Consider the following 22,233-nt stretch of genomic DNA (forward strand, 5'->3'; position numbering starts at 1 on the left):
GCATTGAACTATTTCACTTTGGAAACCCAACAATTGTGTGCACAAGTCGGTTTATTTCAGTGCTCAGAGATTTGAATTTTAAAAATCAATTTTGTTTTGTTTTGTTTTTCAGTCTTTCAAAATTTGCGTTTTTAAGCTGCTTGTTTCGACAAGTTGAATTCAGTTTGCAAAGAAAAAAATACTGAGCGTCAAATCGAATTTCGTAAACTGAATTACCACTGTGCAAAAGTCTTAGGCACGCTATTTTTTTATACAAACTTTGTTATAGAGTTCTATTTTATGACATTATCGAGTCAAAACATGACAAAAACATTTTAGAGTTCCAAACGTTTTTTTTTTCAGCACAGAAAAGTTTCTCTCTGAGCACTTTTCAGATTAAACAAGTGTTGCCAGGCAAAACATGTTTGCATATTGTTTGCTTGCCCCTTTTTTTTACATGTTATCTTCGTTTATTTTCATTCAACTTTTATATTTTGCATTCCATATGCACTTTATATTCTATATTTCATATTTATATATATTTCTTTTTATATTAGTAAGCATAGTTTGGTCGGGCAGTTGCAAAATAAGAATTTCATTACCCAATAATAAACCGCTGTCTGTTATTGTGTATATGACAAATAAACATCTTGAATCTTGAATCTTGAAGACGAACCTTGCCTGGCAGCACTTATTTTATACCTACACTACCGTTCAAAAGTTTGGGGTCACTCTGAAATGTCCTTATTTTTGAAAGAAAAGCACTGTTCTTTTCAATGAAGATCACTTTAAACTAATCAGAAATCCACTCTATACATTGCTAATGTGGTAAATGACTATTCTAGCTGCAAATGTCTGGTTTTTGGTGCAATATCTCCATAGGTGTATAGAGGCCCATTTCCAGCAACTCTCACTCCAGTGTTCTAATGGTACAATGTGTTTGCTCATTGCCTCAGGCTACATTTACATTAGACCGTATCTGTCTCGTTTTCTTCGCGGATGCACTGTCCGTTTACATTAAAACGCCTGGAAACGCCGGGAAACGGGAATCTGCCAGGGTCCACGTATTCAATCCAGATCGTGTCTGGTCCGGTGCTGTATAAACATTGAGAATACGCGGATACGCTGTGCTGAGCTCTAGCTGGCGTCGTCATTGGACAACGTTACTGTGACATCCACCTTCCTGATTCGCTGGCGTTGGTCATGTGACGCGACTGCTGAAAAACGGCGCGGACTTCCGCCTTGTATCACCTTTCATTAAAGAGTATAAAAGTATGAAAATACTGCAAATACTGATGCAAATACTGCCCATTGTGTAGTTATGATTGTCTTTAGGCTTGCCATCCTTCCACTTGCAAGTAGTAAGTGACGCGCATGCCCGACATGCACTGGGATCACACACACAGCGGCTCAGTCCCGAATCACTGCTCGTGCACTCCACTCGCGCGCTCTGTGAGCTGCGCAGGGCCGGAGTGCGCACCCTCCAGAGGGCACTCGCTGTTCAGGGCGGAGTGATTTGGAGCGCAGGATGCCTGCGGAGCCGAGCGTATCCGTGTATTGGTGTTGCTGTGTGCACGCGAATCGTGTATTGGTGTTGCTGTGTGCACACTAATCGTTTTAAAAACGTTAATCTGATGATCCGCTGATACGGTCTAATGTTAACCCCACCTCAGAAGGCTAATGGATGATTAGAAAACCCTTGTACAATCATGTTAGCACAGCTGAAAACAGTTGAGCTCTTTAGAGAAGCTATAAAACTGACCTTCCTTTGAGCAGATTGAGTTTCTGGAGCATCACATTTGTGGGGTTGATTAAATGCTCAAAATGGCCAGAAAAACGTCTCGACTATATTTTCTATTCATTTTACAACTTATGGCGGTAAATAAAAGTGTGACTTTTCATGGAAAACACAAAATTGTCTGGGTGACCCCAAACTTTTGAACGATAGTGTATATGTTGATAATGGTAATATTTCTCAATCATCAGCTGTCAGGTTATAGTCCGATGACCTTGAGTTTGACATTTCAAAGTCATTCAAAGTCAAAGGTCATGGCGGCAACTGAAAGCCTATATGGGACTTCTTATATGTTGATAATGCTAAACGCCTGGCTATCAGTAACCATTTTAAAGTTATAGTCCTATGAAAATCCATGGCCTTAGTTTGACCTTTCAAGGTCACTCAAGGTGAAAGATCCTGGTGCCAGCTGAAAGCCCACATGGGACTTCCTATAAGTTGATAATGCTAAATATCTGTCTACCATCAACCGTTTTCAAGTTACAGCCCTCTGAAAATCCATGACCTTGAGTTTGACCTTTCAAGGTCACTCAAGGTCAAAGATCATGGTGCCAAATGAAAGGCCATATAGTAAACATCTGTCTATCAGCAACCGTTTTTGAGTTACAATGGAAAATATGTTATTTTGACCGAAAGGTTGACCTTTCTGGTGACCTTGACCTTCACCTTGACCCGATTACCTACAAAATTTTATCAGGCAATCTACAGATCATTGTCCACCTACCCTGAAAATATGAAGTCAATCGGTGCAACCGTCTAGACGCTAGATTGTTAACAGACAGACAGACAAACAAACAAACAAACCGCACTGATTACAATAGCACACCTCGCTTACTCCGTCGCGGGTGAGGTAAAAAGAAAACATAATGATGGCTGCTGGGTTTTGGTGCAAAATGAAGATGCGAGTGTGACAGTCAAAGTGTCCAGAAGAACTGCAGCTGGTTCTGTAAGATGCTCAGGAAAACCTACAGATCATTTCTGCATAAAACTGCATTCACTGGACCTCAGACTACTATTTTTTTTTTAAAGCAAAAGGTCGTCTCACACCAAATATTGACTTTGTTTCATTTATTATGGCTTACTGATTACTGTTTGCAGTATTTTTTCAATGTTGAAACATTTCATTTCAGTATTCTTGAAGCCGTTTTTGCTCTACAGCATTTCTTGACACGTGTCGAAGACTTTTGCGCAGCACTGTGTCTCAAAACTGAATGATTTGAATCTGAATGTGTGAACACAAATGATATTTTAAAATTTGAGTTTTTGTTCGTTAAAATAGCAAATAAATACAAATGTTTGTTTCGAAGCCAAGTATTTCAATACTATGAATTCAAATTTCATCATTTTTCACATTCCAATCATTATTATTATTATTATTATTATTATTAAAGGGCTGATGACACGAACATGACTCTATGAAATTTCTTAAATAAACTATACAACATGGCAAACATGTTAGATTTCTGTTATAATTACATGAAAAGAAGCTGTTGTTACGCGAATATCCAACTTTTAATTGCACAGCGCAAGAAAACTGGGTCCGTGGCTCGCGGCCATGTTGTGACGTCAGCGGGAGAACACGCTGCGGTTCACTGGCTGTTCTACTCTGGTTCTACTCAATGGAAATGGCGCATGAAAACGCCGGTGAACTCTCTAGTGCTAGCTCTTCCTCTTCTGGGAGTCTAGAATTGTGTTGATCTCTTCCGAATAGAATCTATGATAGCCTACCCTCTTTACCCTTTGCCTCTCGTTGCTAGGCGGCAGTTACATGAAAGCCACAAGCTTTCACAAGCAAATACATGACTGATATCATGCCGACTTTATGATTACATTTATGATTATCATGTAGAATCTATAGCTCTACGTACCTTTATCTTATGTCGTTTCACAACACATGTTCTGACAGGAGGACTGTCTTTGGATCCGGCGTAGCTACTAGTAGACCCCCTCCGGAATACTGGCAGTGTTGCCAGATTGGGAGGTTTCCCGCCCAGTTGGGCGGTTTCAAGTGCATTTTGGTGGGTTTTGAACATATTTTGGGCTGGAAAACGTCAGCAGTATCTGTTGCCAGATACTGCTGACGTTTTCCAGCCCAAAATATGTTCAAGACCCACCAAAATGCACTTGAAACCGCCCAACTGGGCGGGAAACCTCCCAATCTGGCAACACTGTGTAGGCACTGCTGATGGTAGTAACACACGTTTGTGCTGAACTGAACACCCAAGAGATTCTTTTAAGATGGGAAGGGTGTCAAAACAATCCAAATCGAAGTGATCAGAGCACAGGACAGATGTTGGTGAGGGCTCCCACTTGTCACGAGTGCGCCTGACTTGCTTCACCCACTTCGCATGCAGCTCGGGATCTCTGGGAAACTTGAATAAACTTACCCCATCCTTGTGGGTTTTGGAGCAAAAGCCGGCAACACAACGCGAAGGCATAATAACTAATATATATATATATATATATATATATATATATATATATATATATATATATATATATATAATGTATAATAATAATACTAATAATGACAAACTGAACACCTGTCGCATCAACAACAAGCTGGTAAGTTAGGAGGAAGGTTCTTTTGCTGACGTCATATAGCCCCTCCTCCTCCTTCGTCTCCTGGGTGCTGCAGCCCCGTCAAATTTGCCCAAATAGCCGCGTTTTTTATCATAACTTGTAAAATAGGCGCCTTCGTGAATTAATATATGGATCATCGGGAATGACTTTTTATGTTATAAAACATCGCCAAAGATGTCAAAAACGTGTCATCAGCACTTTAAGTCAGTTTATTTGTATAGCATATTAGAGTGCAGGCACTTACGGATGCAGATGTAGGGGAGAGCGGGTCAAGTCAAGTCAACTTTATTGTCAAATATGCTATACATGCTCGACATACAGCACAGATGAAATTTCAGTCCTCTCTGACCCACGGTGCAAACAGGCAATGCAATAAATACAAATAAAAATAGAATAATTGAAAAAACAAACAAACAATATAAACAGTATAAACACTCTAGATAAGAACTAGACGTAGACTAAACACTCATATATACATACATATATATACACACACACGTAAATTGGTGCAAATAAACAAACAGTCATCAACAAGTGTTCAGGTTGAAATCGCCAGGCTTTAAACGAAGTCAGGGTCAGGCGGGGGTCGGTCGATCGGCAAACAGGATATCAAATGGCAGGCAAGTCGTAGAGTCAATATATAAGCGTAAGCCTGTATAAGTTTACTTGCGTCTGAAACAAAATCGACACAGCCTGCGCTCTAATAACACGTGACAGATGTTAGTTCCTGGAGTGAGAACAGATTTAGGAAAAAAGGCTTTTAAATACGCTGCTCCATCGTCCTGGAACAATTTACAAAAGGAGTGGAAAATGTCAAAGCTGATAAACCTGGGTGAATTTAAATAATTTTTAAAAGATCGAGAAAATACCTCTCTTGTACAATGCACTTGTTTTAAAATTTTTATTTTATGTTTTAATTGGGGCGGCACGGTGGTGTAGTGGTTAGCGCTGTCGCCTCACAGCAAGAAGGTCCTGGGTTCGAGCCCCGGGGCCGGCGAGGGCCTTTCTGTGTGGAGTTTGCATGTTCTCCCCGTGTCCGCGTGGGTTTCCTCCGGGTGCTCCGGTTTCCCCCACAGTCCAAAGACATGCAGGTTAGGTTAACTGGTGACTCTAAATTGAGCGTAGGTGTGAATGTAAGTGTGAATGGTTGTCTGTGTCTATGTGTCAGCCCTGTGATGACCTGGCGACTTGTCCAGGGTGTACCCCGCCTTTCGCCCGTAGTCAGCTGGGATAGGCTCCAGCTTGCCTGCGACTCTGTAGAACAGGATAACAGCGGCTAGAGATAATGAGATGAGATGTTTTAATTGAATTTTTAACTTTGAGCTTTTCGCATTTTAACTGAAATTTGTTTTATCTGTAATCATTACCTCGCCCGTGACAGAGTAAGCAGAGTGTGGTATTGTAATCAGTGTAGTTTGTTTGTTTGTCTGTCTGTCTGTTAACAATCTAGCGTCTAGACGGTTGCACCGATTGACTTCATATTTTCAGGGTAGGTGGGCAATGGTCCGTAGATTACCTGATTAAATTTTGGAGGTAATCGGGTGAAGGTCAAGGTCACCGGAAAGGTCAATCTTTCGGTCAAAATAATATATTTTCCATTATAACTCAAAAACGGTTGCCGATAGACAGATGTTTACTATTATGAGCATGTAGGAACTCCCATATGGCCTTTTGTTTGGCACCATGATCTTTGACCTTGAGTGACCTTGAAAGGTCAAACTGAAGGTCATGGGTTTTCAAAGGGCTATAACTTTAAAATGGTTACTGATAGCCAGATGTTCACCATTATCAACTTATAGGAAGTGCCATATGGGCTTTCAGTTGCCGCCATGACCTTTGACTTTGAATGACTCTGACATGTCAAACTCAAGGTCATAGATTTTCAGAGGGCTGTAACTTGAAAACGGTTGATGGTTGACAGATGTTTAGCATTATCAACTTATAGGAAGTGCCATATGGGCTTTCAGTTGGCACCATTATCTTTGACCTTGAGTGACCCTGGAAGGTCAAACTGAAGGTCATGGATTTTCAAAGGGCTATAACTTAAAAATGGTTAATGATAGCCAGATGTTTACCATTATCAACTTATAGGAAGTGCCATATGGGCTTTCATTTGGCACCATGATCTTTGACCTTGAGTGACCTTGAAAGGTCAAACTGAAGGTCATGGATTTTCAAAGGGCTATAACTTTAAAATGGTTACTGATAGCCAGATGTTCACCATTATCAACTTATAGGAACTGCCATATGGGCTTTCAGTTGGCACCATTATCTTTGACCTTGAGTGACCTTGAAAGGTCAAACTGAAGGTCATGGATTTTCAAAGGGCTATAACTTTAAAATGGTTACTGATAGCCAGATGTTCACCAATATCAACTTATAGGAAGTGCCATATGGGCTTTCAGTTGCCACCATGACCTTTGACTTTGAATGACTTTGAAATGTCAAACTCAAGGTCATAGATTTTCAGAGGGCTGTAACTTGAAAATGGTTGATGGTAGACAGATGTTTACCATTATCAACTTATAGGAAGTGCCATATGGGCTTTCAGTTGACACCATGATCTTTGACCTTGAGTGACCCTGAAAGGTCAAAGACTATAAACTGACAGCTGATGATTGAGAAATATTACCATTTTCAACATACAGGTATAAAATAAGTGCTGCCGGACGAGGTTTGTTTTGCCTGGCAACACATGTTTGTAATGTTTTAGGTGTGTATTTGTATTTTTGGTCTGTTATAGTTTTTATTGTAATATTGTTTATGCTGCCCTCTTGGCCAGGTCAGTCTTGGAAAAGAGATTTTGATTGATTGATTGATTGTAAGCAAGAGTCAAAAGCACAAAAAGTCAGGCAGAGTCAAGATAAGGCTTGGTGCGATCAGGTTCGGAGATACAGAACAATACTTCACACGGAGGTGAGCATGTAGTGTCCTAATTAGTCTCTGATATGGAACAGGTGCGCTTCTAGAATTCCGCAGAGGCGGGGTGCTGTGGTGTTTGGGAATTATCGTCTGGAGCGGCTATAATTGAACGCCTCTCCAAACCTTTTACTGACGTCGCGCTTTTAACAACAGACATTGCTGCAAAACAGCTGTACAGAAAAATAAAGACTTTAAACACATGAGCTAGTAATTTTATCCCTAATAAATGTATTTATCCCCAATAAGCAAGCATGAGGCGACGGTGGTGAGGAAACACTCCCTCAGATGGCATGAGGAAGAAACATCGAGAGGACCCAGGCTCTAAAGGGAACCCATCCTCATCTGGGTGATAACAGATAGCGTGATTATAAATAACTCGAGTCTATAACTGTGCCCTATATACAGTAATCGCAAAGTCCAACTTTGTAACCTGGAAATTCATTATAGTTTTAGCAGGAAGTCTGTTTTGTTGAAGTTATAAACTGTTCATCAACTGATGGAGTGTAAAACTCTTTATGCCAACTGCAGTCTGAAAGTTATCATGGTGATTGTAGTCTCCAGGCATCACAGCCAAACTGTAAGTGCGACTTTTGACTGTCCATATGGGGCCGTCCTCCACAGGAGTGATGTAATGAGAATCCAGCCAGAAGTAGGGCATGAGGATGGATCAGGCAGGTCCGAGAGAGAGAGAGAGAGAGAGAGAGAGAGAGAAACAGAGATTATTGTTATTTTTATTAAAATTTTCCATACTTTCTAGACAAATCACACATACTAACACACTCCAAATGCTCTCCATGTCTCACACACACACACACACACACGTCAACCTTTGGTCAATCAAACCTGTATAACCAACCTCCAAAATCCGTATTTCCCTTATAAAATCCGTATAAGATGCAAATTAAAATAATTTACCTAAAATTTGAATGATAATTAACAATGATATATCCCGTTACTTTTTATTCAATATTAATAACAATAAACCTTCAGAATGAATACAAAGCTCCAATGTTTGACAACAACACAAAGTGTTATCAGCGTAGTTACGAAGGAAATACTGTCCCCCCCAGTTCAAAAAACGTATCTGCGCCCCTGCGCATGACATCAATGCGAGGGACGCTTCGGGCTGTGAAGGTTCTGAATCTTCTCAATGGAAGGACGCAGAGGTTAGGGAGCTGATTTCCATTTGGGGGGATACAGCTATTCAAGCTAGATTGGATGGGTCATACCGCAACCGGGCGGTTTTACTTCCGTAAACACTGGGCATGCTCACTGCGTGTGACGTCGTCGTATCCTGCAATGCGCATGCGGAACACTTTTAGGTCGCTTTTTGTTCATACTGAGGATCACATACAAGTCGCATATATTTGTTAATATGAACGACCTCACAAAAAAATCGGATTTCACAAAAAAATCGGAATTGAGCATTAAGCCTTGCAGTGTGAACATAGCGTTATATAGGGTAGTTAAAGCGATTTGGAATTCAGCCACACAACTTGAGCAGAGTGGCTTTCCAGCCCACTGTGTCTATGGATAAAGCTTCAGTCTATGGAATTACAGTATATACCTGCATTAGGTGCTACCAGCACGTATTTCTCGCGCTAGAAATTGTGTTTAATGATGTCACGTGTTATATGCGAAAGATATGATTGGCTATTGCTCGCGACTCTCGCCGATCAGTCTGGCTCCCGATTAGTTTTTCGAATCGGCTGTGAGATGAGTCGGTACCATCGAAAACTAGTCTTTACGCCTGACTCGCGACTTCAGTTGGCTCGGTACGCTGAAAATCGGCGTAGTGTGCGGCTAGCTAAAGAGTAATGGATCGGAGTAGTGCCTTGAAAGCGTTAATTATTGTGCAGGTGCTTAATTTTAGAAGCCCAACTACTGCTCCAAGAGCACAGGCGATGTGATTAGGGGGGAGGATTTGGGGAAATAATGCCATCTACAGGTTTGGAATGCTTATGAATGTGATTGAAAACGCAGATGTTCGGTTATGTGTGGAAGGGATTTTTTTCGAAGACGAGGTGGTGTGGATAAAACATTTTTATAAAGGGGGGGGGGGGGGGGGGAATGTTCGGTTTTAAAAATACCCGGCGTTTTAGTCGATTTTGTCCAATAACCGTCTAGTATTTTGCTATTGAAAAGGGCATATATTTTTTTAAAAAGCAATTGAAGTCCATTGGCTTGGCTAGATTGCGTTGTCACTCACTCAAACTCTCACTCACTCACTCTCACACACACACACACACACACAAAATACTTTTGTGATCGTGCAATTTTGAAATTGTTAAAATAAACATGTTCACCTACATGTTCATCTTGTTGGGCTTGTGATTTTGACTCGTTTCAAACATGTATGAAAAGTCACCATATTAGGACATTTTTTTTTTTTTTTTGGCAAATAAGATGTATCGCAATGTTTGACCTCGGTATTTGAAAAATCCTGGTTACGGCCCTGCTTACAATAAAATACTATGCGTTACTTTATTAAAGCTGTTCTCATCTGGCACGCTGCTCGTTCAGCCTTTCTTTACTCTGCTTTCGTGTGGGGCGGGGAGACACGAGACAACGGCATAGTAAGCCAATCAGAGTAGATTTGGACAACATACGTAGGTAGGCCACGCCTACTGCACTACTGCGCACTCTTTCAATCGGAAGACACAGCGATGGCGAGCGGTCAGCCCAGCACTGCGCTTTCACACTGGAAATACAGCCAGGACTTTTCATTACTTGAAATAAAAAGCAAGAGTGTTTACGTGCAATGCACATTATGTCGAGGAACAAAGCGTTTGTCCTCGTCAGTGGCCAGTAATTAGTAACATAATTTTAATAACTACAAAAATATATTACATTTGATAGATGTCTTATCTCACATTGCCCCACAAAAATATTAATATAGTGTAGATAGGTTATTTTAAGTGTCCATTTCAGTCATTAAACACATTTAACATTCACTTTTATTATGATTACACTAATTGAATTTGATTTTTTTTTTTGAGGGGGAACAAAATGTAACGGAATAATTACTTTCCCTGGTAATTAGTTACTTTTATGACAAAGTAACTCCGCTACTAACTCAGTTACTTTTTGGGAAAAGTAACGTGCCCAACACTGCTATACTAACACTAATGACTCCCTTACAGAAAATCCGCACGAACCTCGCACATTGTTTTCAAACGTAGGCCATATTTTTATTGTCGCATGCTAATCTTTCATACATTTCCTCACATGTGATCACAGATTCTTCACGACATCGCGTGTGCAGTTTGGATGTGCAATTTCACGACATAATGTGCTGAAACGGACCTTTATGTCTTTTTCACATGGGTGAAAAGTGTGATTTTTCCTTAAGGGCTGCTAATGGAGTGCGAAACTCGCAGGTTGTTTCCAGGAGCACGGCAACGTGTGCTGGAGAGAGCATTTGATTGGAAACTTTCAGGGTTTTTTTTGAAATGACAACCATGAAAATCCAAACACACACACACACACACACACACACTGTTGTGAGAATGCTGAGCCTGTGTGTTGGACAACAGGGAGCATGTTGATGAGATTGTGAGCTCTTGACACTTTCAGCCTATGCACACACACACACACACACACACAGTGGAAATTGAATGAGGTCAATAACTAGCCCACTTTAGCCCGTGTCTGTGTGTGTGTGTGTGTCCTTCCCGCTGTCCTTCGATAACCCAGGACCTGAAGAGACATATAGCAGATAGTAATATTCATGCAGAGGCGTGATTAAATTCATAATTTTAAAAACCTCACTCTATTAAAACCTCCATAAACTATCTTGTGTGTAGTTTTGTGACAATGCGTTACACACACTCTGACAAAACATCAAAAAAGAAACCGGGAAATACCTCAAAACAGGAAATGAGGTACGTGAGAAGTTTGTCAAAAATACTGGAAATACAATACGTAAGGAATAAAACACTTGGTGTCATGCTGTTATAGGCAATGTTAATGCTCTGTGAATGTGAATGGGGGCGGGGTCATTCTGAAAGAAGCCACGCCCTTCAGGATAGAAATGTTTCATTATAAGATAAAGGTGGAAATAAACCAATAAAACTTTGTATAGATTTGCTTCACTCTTAAGGGAATCAAGTGAATTCAAGCCATGTCAGCAAAAACAGATAGATAAATAAATCAATAAGTAAATAAATTTGTACAAAACAGAGCCTTTCGTTTGTTACACGTCAGAAATTAAGGACGTAGGCTAGTACAACCCCGATTCCAAAAAAGTTGGGACAAAGTACAGATTGTAAATAAAAACGGAATGCAATGATGTGGAAGTTTTATGATGCGCCAAATGTTTTCTATGAGTGAAAGATCTGGACTGCAGGCTGGCCAGTTCAGTACCCGGACCCTTCTTCTACGCAGCCATGATGCTGTAATTGATGCAGTATGTGGTTTGGCATTGTCATGTTGGAAAATGCAAGGTCTTCCCTGAAAGAGACGTCGTCTGGATGGGAGCATATGTTGCTCTAGAACCTGGGTATACCTTTCAGCATTGATGGTGTCTTTCCAGATGTGTAAGCTGCCCATGCCACACGCACTAATGCAACCCCGTCCCATCAGCGATGCAGGCTTCTGAACTGAGCGCTGATAACAACTTGGGTCGTCCTTCTCCTCTTTAGTCCGAATGACACGGCGTCCCTGATTTCCATAAAGAACTTCAAATTTTGATTCATCTGACCACAGAACAGTTTTCCACTTCGCCACAGTCCATTTTAAATGAGCCTTGGTCCAGAGGAGACGTCTGCGCTTCTGGATCATGTTTAGATACGGCTTCTTCTTTGAACTATAGAGTTTTAGCTGGCAACGGCGGATGGCACGGTGAATTGTGTTCACAGATAATGTTCTCTGGAAATATTCCTGAGCCCATTTTGTGATTTCCAATACAGAAGCATGCCTGAATGTGATGCAGTGCCGTCTAAGGGTCCGAAGATCACGGGCACCCAGTATGGTTTTCCGGCCTTGACCCTTACGCACAGAGATTCTTCCAGATTCTCTGAATCTTTTGATGATATTATGCGCTGTAGATGATGATATGTTCAAACTCTGCAATTTTACACTGTCGAACTCCTTTCTGATATTGCTCCACTATTTGTCGGCGCAGAATTAGGGGGATTGGTGATCCTCTTCCCATCTTTACTTCTGAGAGCCGCTGCCACTCCAAGATGCTCTTTTTATACCCAGTCATGTTAATGACCTATTGCCAATTGACCTAATGAGTTGCAATTTGGTCCTCCAGCTGTTCCTTTTTTGTACCTTTAACTTTTCCAGCCTCTTATTGCCCCTGTCCCAACTTTTTTGAGATGTGTTGCTGTCATGAAATTTCAAATGAGCCAATATCTCATCTCATCTCATTATCTGTAGCCGCTTTATCCTGTTCTACAGGGTCGCAGGCAAGCTGGAGCCTATCCCAGCTGACTATGGGCGAAAGGCGGGGTACACCCTGGACAAGTCACCAGGTCATCACAGGGCTGACACATAGACACAGACAACCATTCACACTCACGTTCACACCTACGGTCAATTTAGAGTCACCAGTTAACCTAACCTGCATGTCTTTGGACTGTGGGGGAAACCGGAGCACCCGGAGGAAACCCACGTGGACACGGGGAGAACATGCAAACTCCACACAGAAAGGCCCTTGCCGGCCACAGGGCTCGAACCCGGACCTTCTTGCTGTGAGGCGACAGTGCTAACCACTACACCACCGTGCCGTCCCAATGAGCCAATATTTGGCATGAAATTTCAAAATGTCTCACTTTCGACATTTGATATGTTGTCTATGTTCTATTGTGAATACAATATCAGTTTTTGAGATTTGTAAATTATTGCATTCCGTTTTTATTTACAATTTGTACTTTGTCCCAACTTTTTTGGAATTGGGGTTGTAAATAAATTAGTAGCGTACTAGTCTTAGCCTTGGTTGCTCAGCTCATGGACCTTTAAGCCATTGATATGTTTTGGACACTTTTCTGGCCACGAGCTTCAGAATCTGATCAGCTTTGTGGAGTAAGATATAATCACTTAAATGAAAAAAAAAAATTTTCATCAAATTTCCTTGCCGTAAGTATTTACTGACATACTGACATGATTTTTTTTTTAATTTAATTTATTAGCTCATCTGGCCAACAGGTGATGAGTTTTTGCCCTCATGTGTTGTCTGTCATCCGTACGTCATTCATCGTCTGTATTTCATGAAAATCGCTTCTTCTCTCTCAGTTCTTCACTGATTTTTATTCTTTTTGGCAGGAAGGTAGGTCTGCCTGCGGTGCATATAGATGGCTTCTACCCAAATTTGCATAATTGCAATTAATAATGAAAATATGGAGTAATTAATCAATCCCTAATCAGCAGTTTCCACACAAATCGCTTCTTCTCCCTAAATTCTTCACTGATTTTGATTCTTTCTGGCATGAAGGTAGAGGTACCTAGGGTGCATATACCTTCTACCCAGATTTGTTTAATTACAATTATTAATGAAGTTATGGACTAATTAAGCCTTCATGCCTTAAGCAGTTCAACAAAAATCGCTTCTTCTCAGTCAATTCCTCACCGTTTGGGATTCTGGCAAATAGTTCGGTATTCCTAGGGTGGATATCGCTTCTATATACAGTAGAGCTTGTATATAGTGTATATTTATTGCACATTAAGGTGTCCCACTTTAGATCGTTCCTTCTGGACTAGACGGGGCTGGAGTGAGCTTGCGAACCCCGAACCTTCTTGCCGTGAGAAGACAGCGTGAACCACTACACCACCCAAACACACACAAAAAAATCTGGAGGCAAATAAACACCTTCAGCAGCACAGGAGAGTGTAGAGTGTTGTTTTTTTCCCTTTACTTTGTCATAATTTATACAGCTCTTTTTTTATTCATTCTTGCAGCAAATGTCAGAATGTTATAATCAGGTCATGTTTGTTAAACTTGTGAACCACAAGACAGTTAATGGTTTTCTCTGGCCCTGTTTCTGATCGACAGGAGAACCACTGCCGGCGCATAAAGATCCTGGGCGACTGTTACTACTGCGTGTCAGGACTGACCCAGCCGAAAACTGACCACGCCCACTGCTGTGTCGAGATGGGGCTCGATATGATCGACACCATCACGTGAGTCCTGGTTCCTCTACTTCATTGCTTCTCGGGCTATTCACACAAGTCTCATAGATAGATAGATAGATAGATAGATAGATAGATAGATAGATAGATAGATAGATAGATAGATAGATAGATAGATAGATAGATAGATAGATAGATAGATAGATAGATAGATAGATAGATAGATAGATAGATAGATAGATAGATAGATAGATAGATAGATAGATAGATAGATGACTTGCAACCATGTGATCAAAATGTGCTTCGTCATGAGCATCCACCATGATGGTGGATTTACAAAGCAACTAGGGTGGCAGCTGCTGAAAGCGTGTCTGTAAACAATGCTGAATTTTCTCAGTATTACCACGATTTGAACGGTTGAGCGAAGATTTGATACAAAGAGAAGATAGATATGTGTGGGTTTTGACCCATATTATTTAAAAAGTCAGATTTTTCTGAACATAAGATACTTCTACTGACCATCGAGTATCATATTCTATCTGGTTTGGGTGCCAAAGAATAAAGTCCGACCTTGAACGAAACATAGCCTATGTTCTGAGTGGGCACCCAGTCTGGATTGTTTCTCATCTCATCTCATTATCTGTAGCCGCTTTATCCTGTTCTACAGGGTCGCAGGCAAGCTGGAGCCTATCCCAGCTGACTACGGGCGAAAGGCGGGGTACACCCTGGACAAATCGCTAGGTCATCACAGGGCTGACACATAGACACAGACAACCATTCACACTCACATTCACACCTACGGTCAATTTAGAGTCACCAGTTAACCTAACCTGCATGTCTTTGGACTGTGGGGGAAACCGGAGCACCCGGAGGAAACCCACGCGGACACGGGGAGAACATGCAAACTCCGCACAGAAAGGCCCTCGCCGGCCACGGGGCTCGAACCCGGACCTTCTTGCTGTGAGGCGACAGCGCTAACCACTACACCACCGTGCCGCCTTGGATTGTTTCTATTGTATAATTTTGCTGGCGCTCCAAGAAGCGAAATGGTAATACACGTGTTAAAATTATAACAACGAGCGAGTGAACCACGACAAGAGAGAACGCTCATTTTATAGCAAAATTCTAGCAACACGAAATAAAATTATTCCATGATATTATCGAGAAAGCTTTTGAATCTCACCTGAGATAAAACGATCACTGCAAACATGAGCTGTTTTAGTTTTAGAAAAAAAACTCTGTTAGATCAGCCCTACCGATGTTGTTCAGCCGCGCTCGTCTCGTCTCGTCTCTGTACTCAGCCTCAGAGTTTCCTCGCCCTCTTTCCGAATCACGGACGGAATTCTAAAAAATCGGAACGTCCCATGGTCACGAGTACTGTTATAACCACAACCATATACAGCACAAAGACATGGCAGAGCTCAAAGAATGCTTAAAGCAGAGGAAAAACAAAGAGAGTCACGCAGCGTGACTATGTTTTGTATGGAATGTCGCTTGATCCCTAACGCATTTGTATATCCACCAACATGGCCGACATCTGGGTTTCTATTTTGCTTTGATGTCACTTGCAAGTCAAGGATATATCTGGGCGGCACGGTGGTGTAGTGGTTAGCGCTGTCGCCTCACAGCAAGAAGGTCCGGGTTCGAGCCCCGTGGCCGGCGAGGGCCTTTCTGTGCGGAGTTTGCATGTTCTCCCCGTGTCCGTGTGGGTTTCCTCCGGGTGCTCCGGTTTCCCCCACAGTCCAAAGACATGCAGGTTAGGTTAACTGGTGACTCTAAATTGAGCGTAGGTGTGAATGTGAGTGTGAATGGTTGTCTGTGTCTATGTGTCAGCCCTGTGATGACCTGGCGACTTGTCCAGGGTGTACCCCGCCTTTCGCCCGTAGTCAGCTGGGATAGGCTCCAGCTTGCCTGCGACCCTGTAGAACAGGATAAAGCGGCTAGAGATAATGAGATGAGATGAGAATTTCATCCACTGTACACTCTTCGGTGAGATAAGTATTAAAGATTTTGATTTCGTCGACTTGAATACGGTCTCATATGAGGATTCTAAGAAAGATTTGGACAAAGAGCATGACTTCATGTGGATGTTAAATGGATTAGAGAGACAGAGCAAGAGAGATCAGACGTAGAGAGAAACAGAGACATTCAGGAAAAGGCAGAGAGGTGGGGGGACAATAGAGAGGAAGAGAGATGGAGATGTAGACAGATATGAGAGCGAGAGAGAGAGAGAGCAAGAGACGAGACAGATCCATAGGAAGAGACAGATGAGGGAGGGACAGACAGACAGATAGAGAGAACAAAAGAAAGAAACAGGCAGAGACAATTACAGAAAGACAGCATGAGTGACGGATACATAGAGCTAGACAGAGAGACAGACAGGAGAGATAGACAATGGAGAGAGAGAGAGAAGTATACACTAACCCTATCGTCAATGCTTGCCAATACTTCGTCATGCATTAATATGTTCCAATTCATATATCATAACAGTTTGCTCTCATTTTCTTTGCGATTATAACGTTCCTGTTTGGATCAACCCCAATAACACACACCTAGATCAAAGTCTGAGAAGGCAACATAATCCCGATGAGAGATATTTAACAGTTATTCCACGAAATCGAGTCGTACATCATCTGATAGCTGAATGATAGTTAACTAACTATAAGCCATGGATGACCAGATTGAGTGGAATAACTGTTTGATTCTATCCACATTCACTGGATTTTGTGAAACAGAGTATTTTTATTTCTAAATATTTTTTTGCAAAGTCGATAAATAAAAACTTTATACAAAACGTCCGACAAAATTATTTCCGCTTAGAATGTAAACAAACGGACGAAATGACAGGAAAATTTGCATTTTGTGAAAAATGCAATAATAATAATAATAATTCTTGAAAAACTGCACTGATTATGCAAGAATAGGTTGCTATCAGTCAGGATTTGGCCCAGAAGCTGATATCCAGCATGCCAGGACAAACTGCAGGACTCTTGAAAAAGAAGGGTCAACACTAAATATTGACTCTTTGCATAAACTTGATGTATTTGTCAATAAAAGCCTTTGAAACTTATGAAATGCTTATAATTGTACTTCAGTATACCACAGAAACATCTGACCAAAAGATCTAAAAACAGTGAAGCAGCAAACTTTGTGAAAACCAAAATTTGTGTCAGTCTCAAAACTTTTGGCCATGACTGTATCCACCTGCTGTTTGATGCAGTAGTTCTCTAATCAGCCGATCCCTCTACGCATCAAATCACGCAGATACAAACCAAGAGCTTCAGTTAATCTTCACTCACATCAAACATCAGAATGGGAAATATTGGGATCTCAGTGTGTGACTTTCACTTGGTGCCAGATGGAGCAGGATGGTTTGAGTATTTCAGAGACTGCTGATCTCCTGGGGTTTGTTTTCACACACAACAGTCTCAAGAGTTTACACCGAATGGTGCGAAAAACAAAAAACATCGAGTGAGTGAGCAATGACAGTTCTGTGGGTGGAAACAAACGCCTTGTTGATAAGAGAAGGTCAGAGGAAAATGGACACATTCGTGATTTGAAAATTCTTTTTTGCCAGGAAGGATATAGTAACTCATGTAATCACTCTTTACAACCGTGATGAGCAGAAAAGCATCTCAGCATGCAACAGAAAACAGAAGAACGCATTGGGTTCCAGTCCTGCAGCCAAGAACAAGTTCCGATTAAAGTGGCCGGTGAGTGTAGATACAGCCAATCCAACTGATTTTACAGGACAGGCTAATAAAAATAAACTAGAACTCACAAAAATACTTTTTAAAATCAGATTTTTCCATGGATTGGTACCATGTCATTTCATGTTGTGAGCTGAAATGAAAATCGTACCGATTAGAGTTTGTCATCTTATCACTGATGAATTCTTGATCAGTGTTTTTAACTGTAACTTTTCTGAAAATGTGCAAGACATGGATTACAGGAAACACTGCGCTGTGTGTGTGTGTGTGTGTGTGTGTGTGTGTGTGTGTAAGCTGCATGCTGTCAGTGACACCTTCACTGTCATATTGAAAAAGACATAGAGTACTTGCAGAGACGTGTATTACATGTGATCATACCGTACACACACACTACAGTGTAATTCCCTCAGATTTTTACCATTTGTGTCAGTGCATGTTCGTGTGTGTATGTGCACATGTCTCTCTCTCTCTATTCCCCCCTCTCTCTCTCCCTCTCCCCCCTCTATATTCCAAGTCAAGTCAAGTCAAGTTTATTTGTATAGCGCTTTTAACAATAAACATTGTCGCAAAGCAGCTTTACAGAATTTGAACGACTTAAAACATGAGCTAATTTATCCCTAATCTATCCCCAATGAGCAAGCCTGTGGCGACGGTGGCAAGGAAAAACTCCCTCAGACGACATGAGGAAGAAACCTCGAGAGGAACCAGACTCAAAAGGGAACCCATCCTCATTTGGGCAACAACAGACAGCCTGACTATAATATTAACAGTTTTAACATGAAGTCAGTTTCGTTGATGTTAAACTCTTCATTGATGGAAACTTGACTTCAAAACTGTTCATGACAACTGCAGTCCTAAAGTTAGCAAGTCAACTGTAGTCCTCAGCCATAAAAGCATTACTGTAAGTGTCCAGAGCATCCTCCAGGTGCGACTTTCAACTGTCCTCATGGGGCCGTCCTCTACAGGAGCGATACGATGAGACTCCAACCAGACGTAGGGCACCAGGATGGATCAGGCAGGTCCGAGGAGCAGAAGAGGTCAGCATCTCGATCCCAGGACTGACATGTAACTCAGAGAGACAGATGGGGGGGGTAAGAGGGAGAGAAAACACAGGTATTCCCCCCCTCGATTCCTCTCTCTCTCTTCCCCCTCTCCCTCTTTTGCTCCCTCTCTCTCTGTCTATTCCTCCCCCTCTCTATTCCTCTCTCTCTATTCCTCCCCCTCTCTCTCTATTCCTGTCTCTCTCTCTCTCTCTCTCTCTCTCTCTCTCTCTCTCTCTCTCTCTCTTCCCCCTCTCTATTCCTCTCTCTCTCTTCACCCTCTCTCTCTCTCTATTCATCTCTCTCTCTCTATTCCCCTCTCTCTGTCTCTCTATTCCCCTTCTCTCTCTATTCATGTCTCTCTTCCCCTTTCTCTCCCTCTCTTTCTGTCTATTCCTCTCTCCTCTCTCTCTCTCTATTCCCCCCTCTATTCCTCTCTCTCTCTCTCTATTCCCCATCTCTCTAGTCCCCCTCTCTCTCTATTCATCTCTCTCTCTCCCCCCTTTCTCTCCCTCTCTCTCTGTCTATTCCTCTCTCTCTCCTCTCTCTCTCTCTCTAGTCCCCCCTCTCTCTCTATTCATCTCTCTCTTCCCCTTTCTCTCCCTCTCTTTCTGTCTATTCCTCTCTCTCTCTCTCTCTCTCTCTCTCTCTCTATTCCTCCCTCTCTCTCTATTCCCCCCTCTATCCCTCTCTCTCTCTATTCCCCATCTCTCTAGTCCCCCCTCTCTCTCTATTCATCTCTCTCTCTCTTCCCCCTTTCTCTCCCTTTCTCTCTGTCTATTCCTCTCTCTCTCTCTAGTCCCCCCTCTCTCTCTATTCATCTCTCTCTTTCCCCCTTTCTCTCCCTCTCTCTCTATTCCTCTCTCTCTCTTCCTCTCTCTTCCTCCATCTCCCTCTCTATCCCCCCATTTACTCTCCACATCTCCTTAGTGTCACTTCCTCCAGCCAATCAGCTGCATCGGATTAATATTTACCATTTTTGCCACACCCACCTTCATACTTTTCTTTCATTCAACTATTTGGTTTGGTTTCTTCTCAAACGACTTGTTTCCCTGTGCTTTATAAAAGTCCATACGAGAGAATCAAAACACTTTTTCACTCCGATATTTTTGAACCTCCGTTTTCTTATGCTGTTTTTATTCCAGACGTGAGATCTCCTCTCAGCTCTGATCATGCAGCACTGCTGCACCAGAACCAACGTGAGAACTTGTTAATAAAAGTACAAGAACGTTATTGTTGGCAACATTTGTTCTTACATGTAGCAAACATGAGTCGCACCTCCACTGTTCCCTTTAAACACACACCGTCTCGGCTGTTTCACTACGTCTTATACACGTGGCCTGAGGCTGAGGAGTTTATGGTGTTTTGTCACATTATAAGCTGGAATTAAAATGGATTTTTGGACGGTTAGCACCATTTGATTTACACAACATGCCTACAGCTTTAAAGGTGCACATTGTTGTTTTATTGTGACACAAACAATAATTAAGACGAAAAAACAGAAATCTGGAGTCTGGTATTCACCTCCCAAAGTCAATACTTTATAAAGACACCTTTTGCTACAATTACAGCTGCAAGTCTCTATTAGCTTAGCACATCTAGCCACTGGGATTTTTGCCCATTCCTCAAAGCAAAACTGCTCCAACTTCTTCAAGTTAGATGGGTTGCGTTGGTGTACAGCAATCTTCAAGTTATGCCACAGATTCTCAGTTGGATTGAGGTATTGGCTTTGATTAGGCCATTCCAAGACATTTAAATGTTTCCCTTTAAACCACTCCAGTGTAGCTTTAGCAGTATGTTTAGGGTCATTGTCCTGTTGAAATGTGAACCTTCGTCCAAACCTCTGGCTGACTCAAACAGGTTTTCCTCCAGAATTGCCCTGTATTTAGTGCCATCCATCTTTCCTTCAGTCCTGACCAGCTTTCCTGTCCCTGCAGATTAAAAACATCCCCACAGCATGATGCTGCCACCACCATGCTTCACTGTAGGAATGGTGTTCTCAGGGTGTTGGGTTTGTGCCACACATGGCGTTTCCCATGATGGCCATAAAGATCAATTTTAGTCTCAACTGACCAGAGAATCTTCTTCCATGTGTTTGGGGAGTCTGCCATATGCTGCTGGGCAAACTCCAAATGTGATTTCTTAAGCAATTACTTTTTTCTGGCCACTCTTCCATAAAGCCCCGCCCATTCTGTAGAGTGTACGGCTTAAAGTGGTCCTATGGACAGATACTCCCATCTCCGCTGTGGATCTTTGCAGCTCCTTCAGTGTTATCTTTGGTGTTTTGGTTGCATCTCCTTGGCCGGTCTGTGAGTTTTGGTGGGCGGGGCCTTCTCTTGTCAGGTTTGTAGTGGTGCCATATTCTTTCCATTTTGCCATAATGGATTTAATGGTGCTCCCTGGGATATTCAAAGTTTGTGATATTTTTTATAACCCAACCCTGATCTATACTTCTCCACAACTTTGTCTCTGACCTGTTTGGAGGCTCGTTGGTTTTCGTGTTGCTTGCTTAGTAGTGTTGCAGAGTCAGGGTCCTTCCAGAACAGGTTGGTTTATACAGACATCATGTGACAGATCATGTGACACTTTGATTGCACACAGGTGGATCTTAATCAACTAATTATGTGACTTATGAAGTGAATTGGTTGGACCAGCTCTTATTTAGGGGTTTCATACGAAAAGGGGGTGAATACCTACAATATGCACACTCCAGATTTCTGTTTTTTCATCTTAATTATTGTTTGTGTCACAATAAAGCAACAATTTTTACCTTTAAACTGGTAGGCATGTTGTGTAAATCAAATGGTGCTAATCCTCCAAAAATCAATTTTAATTCCAGCTTGTAATGCGACAAAACAGGACAAACAACAGTGTTCTTCTGTTTTCTGTTGCATGCTGAGATGCTTTTCTGCTCACCCCGGTTGTAAAGAGTGATTATATGAGTTGCTATATCCTTCCTGGCAAAAAAGAAATCTCGAACCACAAAACTGTCCATTTTCCTCTGACCCTCTCTTATCAACATGGCGTTTGTTTCCACCCACAGAACTGTCGCTCACTCAGTTGATGTTTTTTTGTTTTTCACACCATTCTGTGTACAGTGGTGCTTGAAAGTTTGTGAACCCTTTAGAAT

General features: G+C 41.8%; 1 protein-coding gene across 1 annotated transcript in view; it reads left to right on the forward strand.

Moving 5' to 3' along the window:
* Positions 1–22,233, forward strand: part of adcy1b (adenylate cyclase 1b) — a 199,651-nt gene that overhangs the window by 121,385 nt on the left and 56,033 nt on the right. Inside the window, exon 6 of the mRNA XM_060920370.1 lies at positions 14,277–14,404. Coding sequence (XP_060776353.1) covers positions 14,277–14,404 — 128 coding nt within the window. The remainder of the gene's footprint in view (positions 1–14,276; positions 14,405–22,233) is intronic.

The sequence above is a fragment of the Neoarius graeffei genome, chromosome 1 (assembly GCF_027579695.1).
Source record: "Neoarius graeffei isolate fNeoGra1 chromosome 1, fNeoGra1.pri, whole genome shotgun sequence".
NCBI lineage: Eukaryota > Metazoa > Chordata > Actinopteri > Siluriformes > Ariidae > Neoarius > Neoarius graeffei.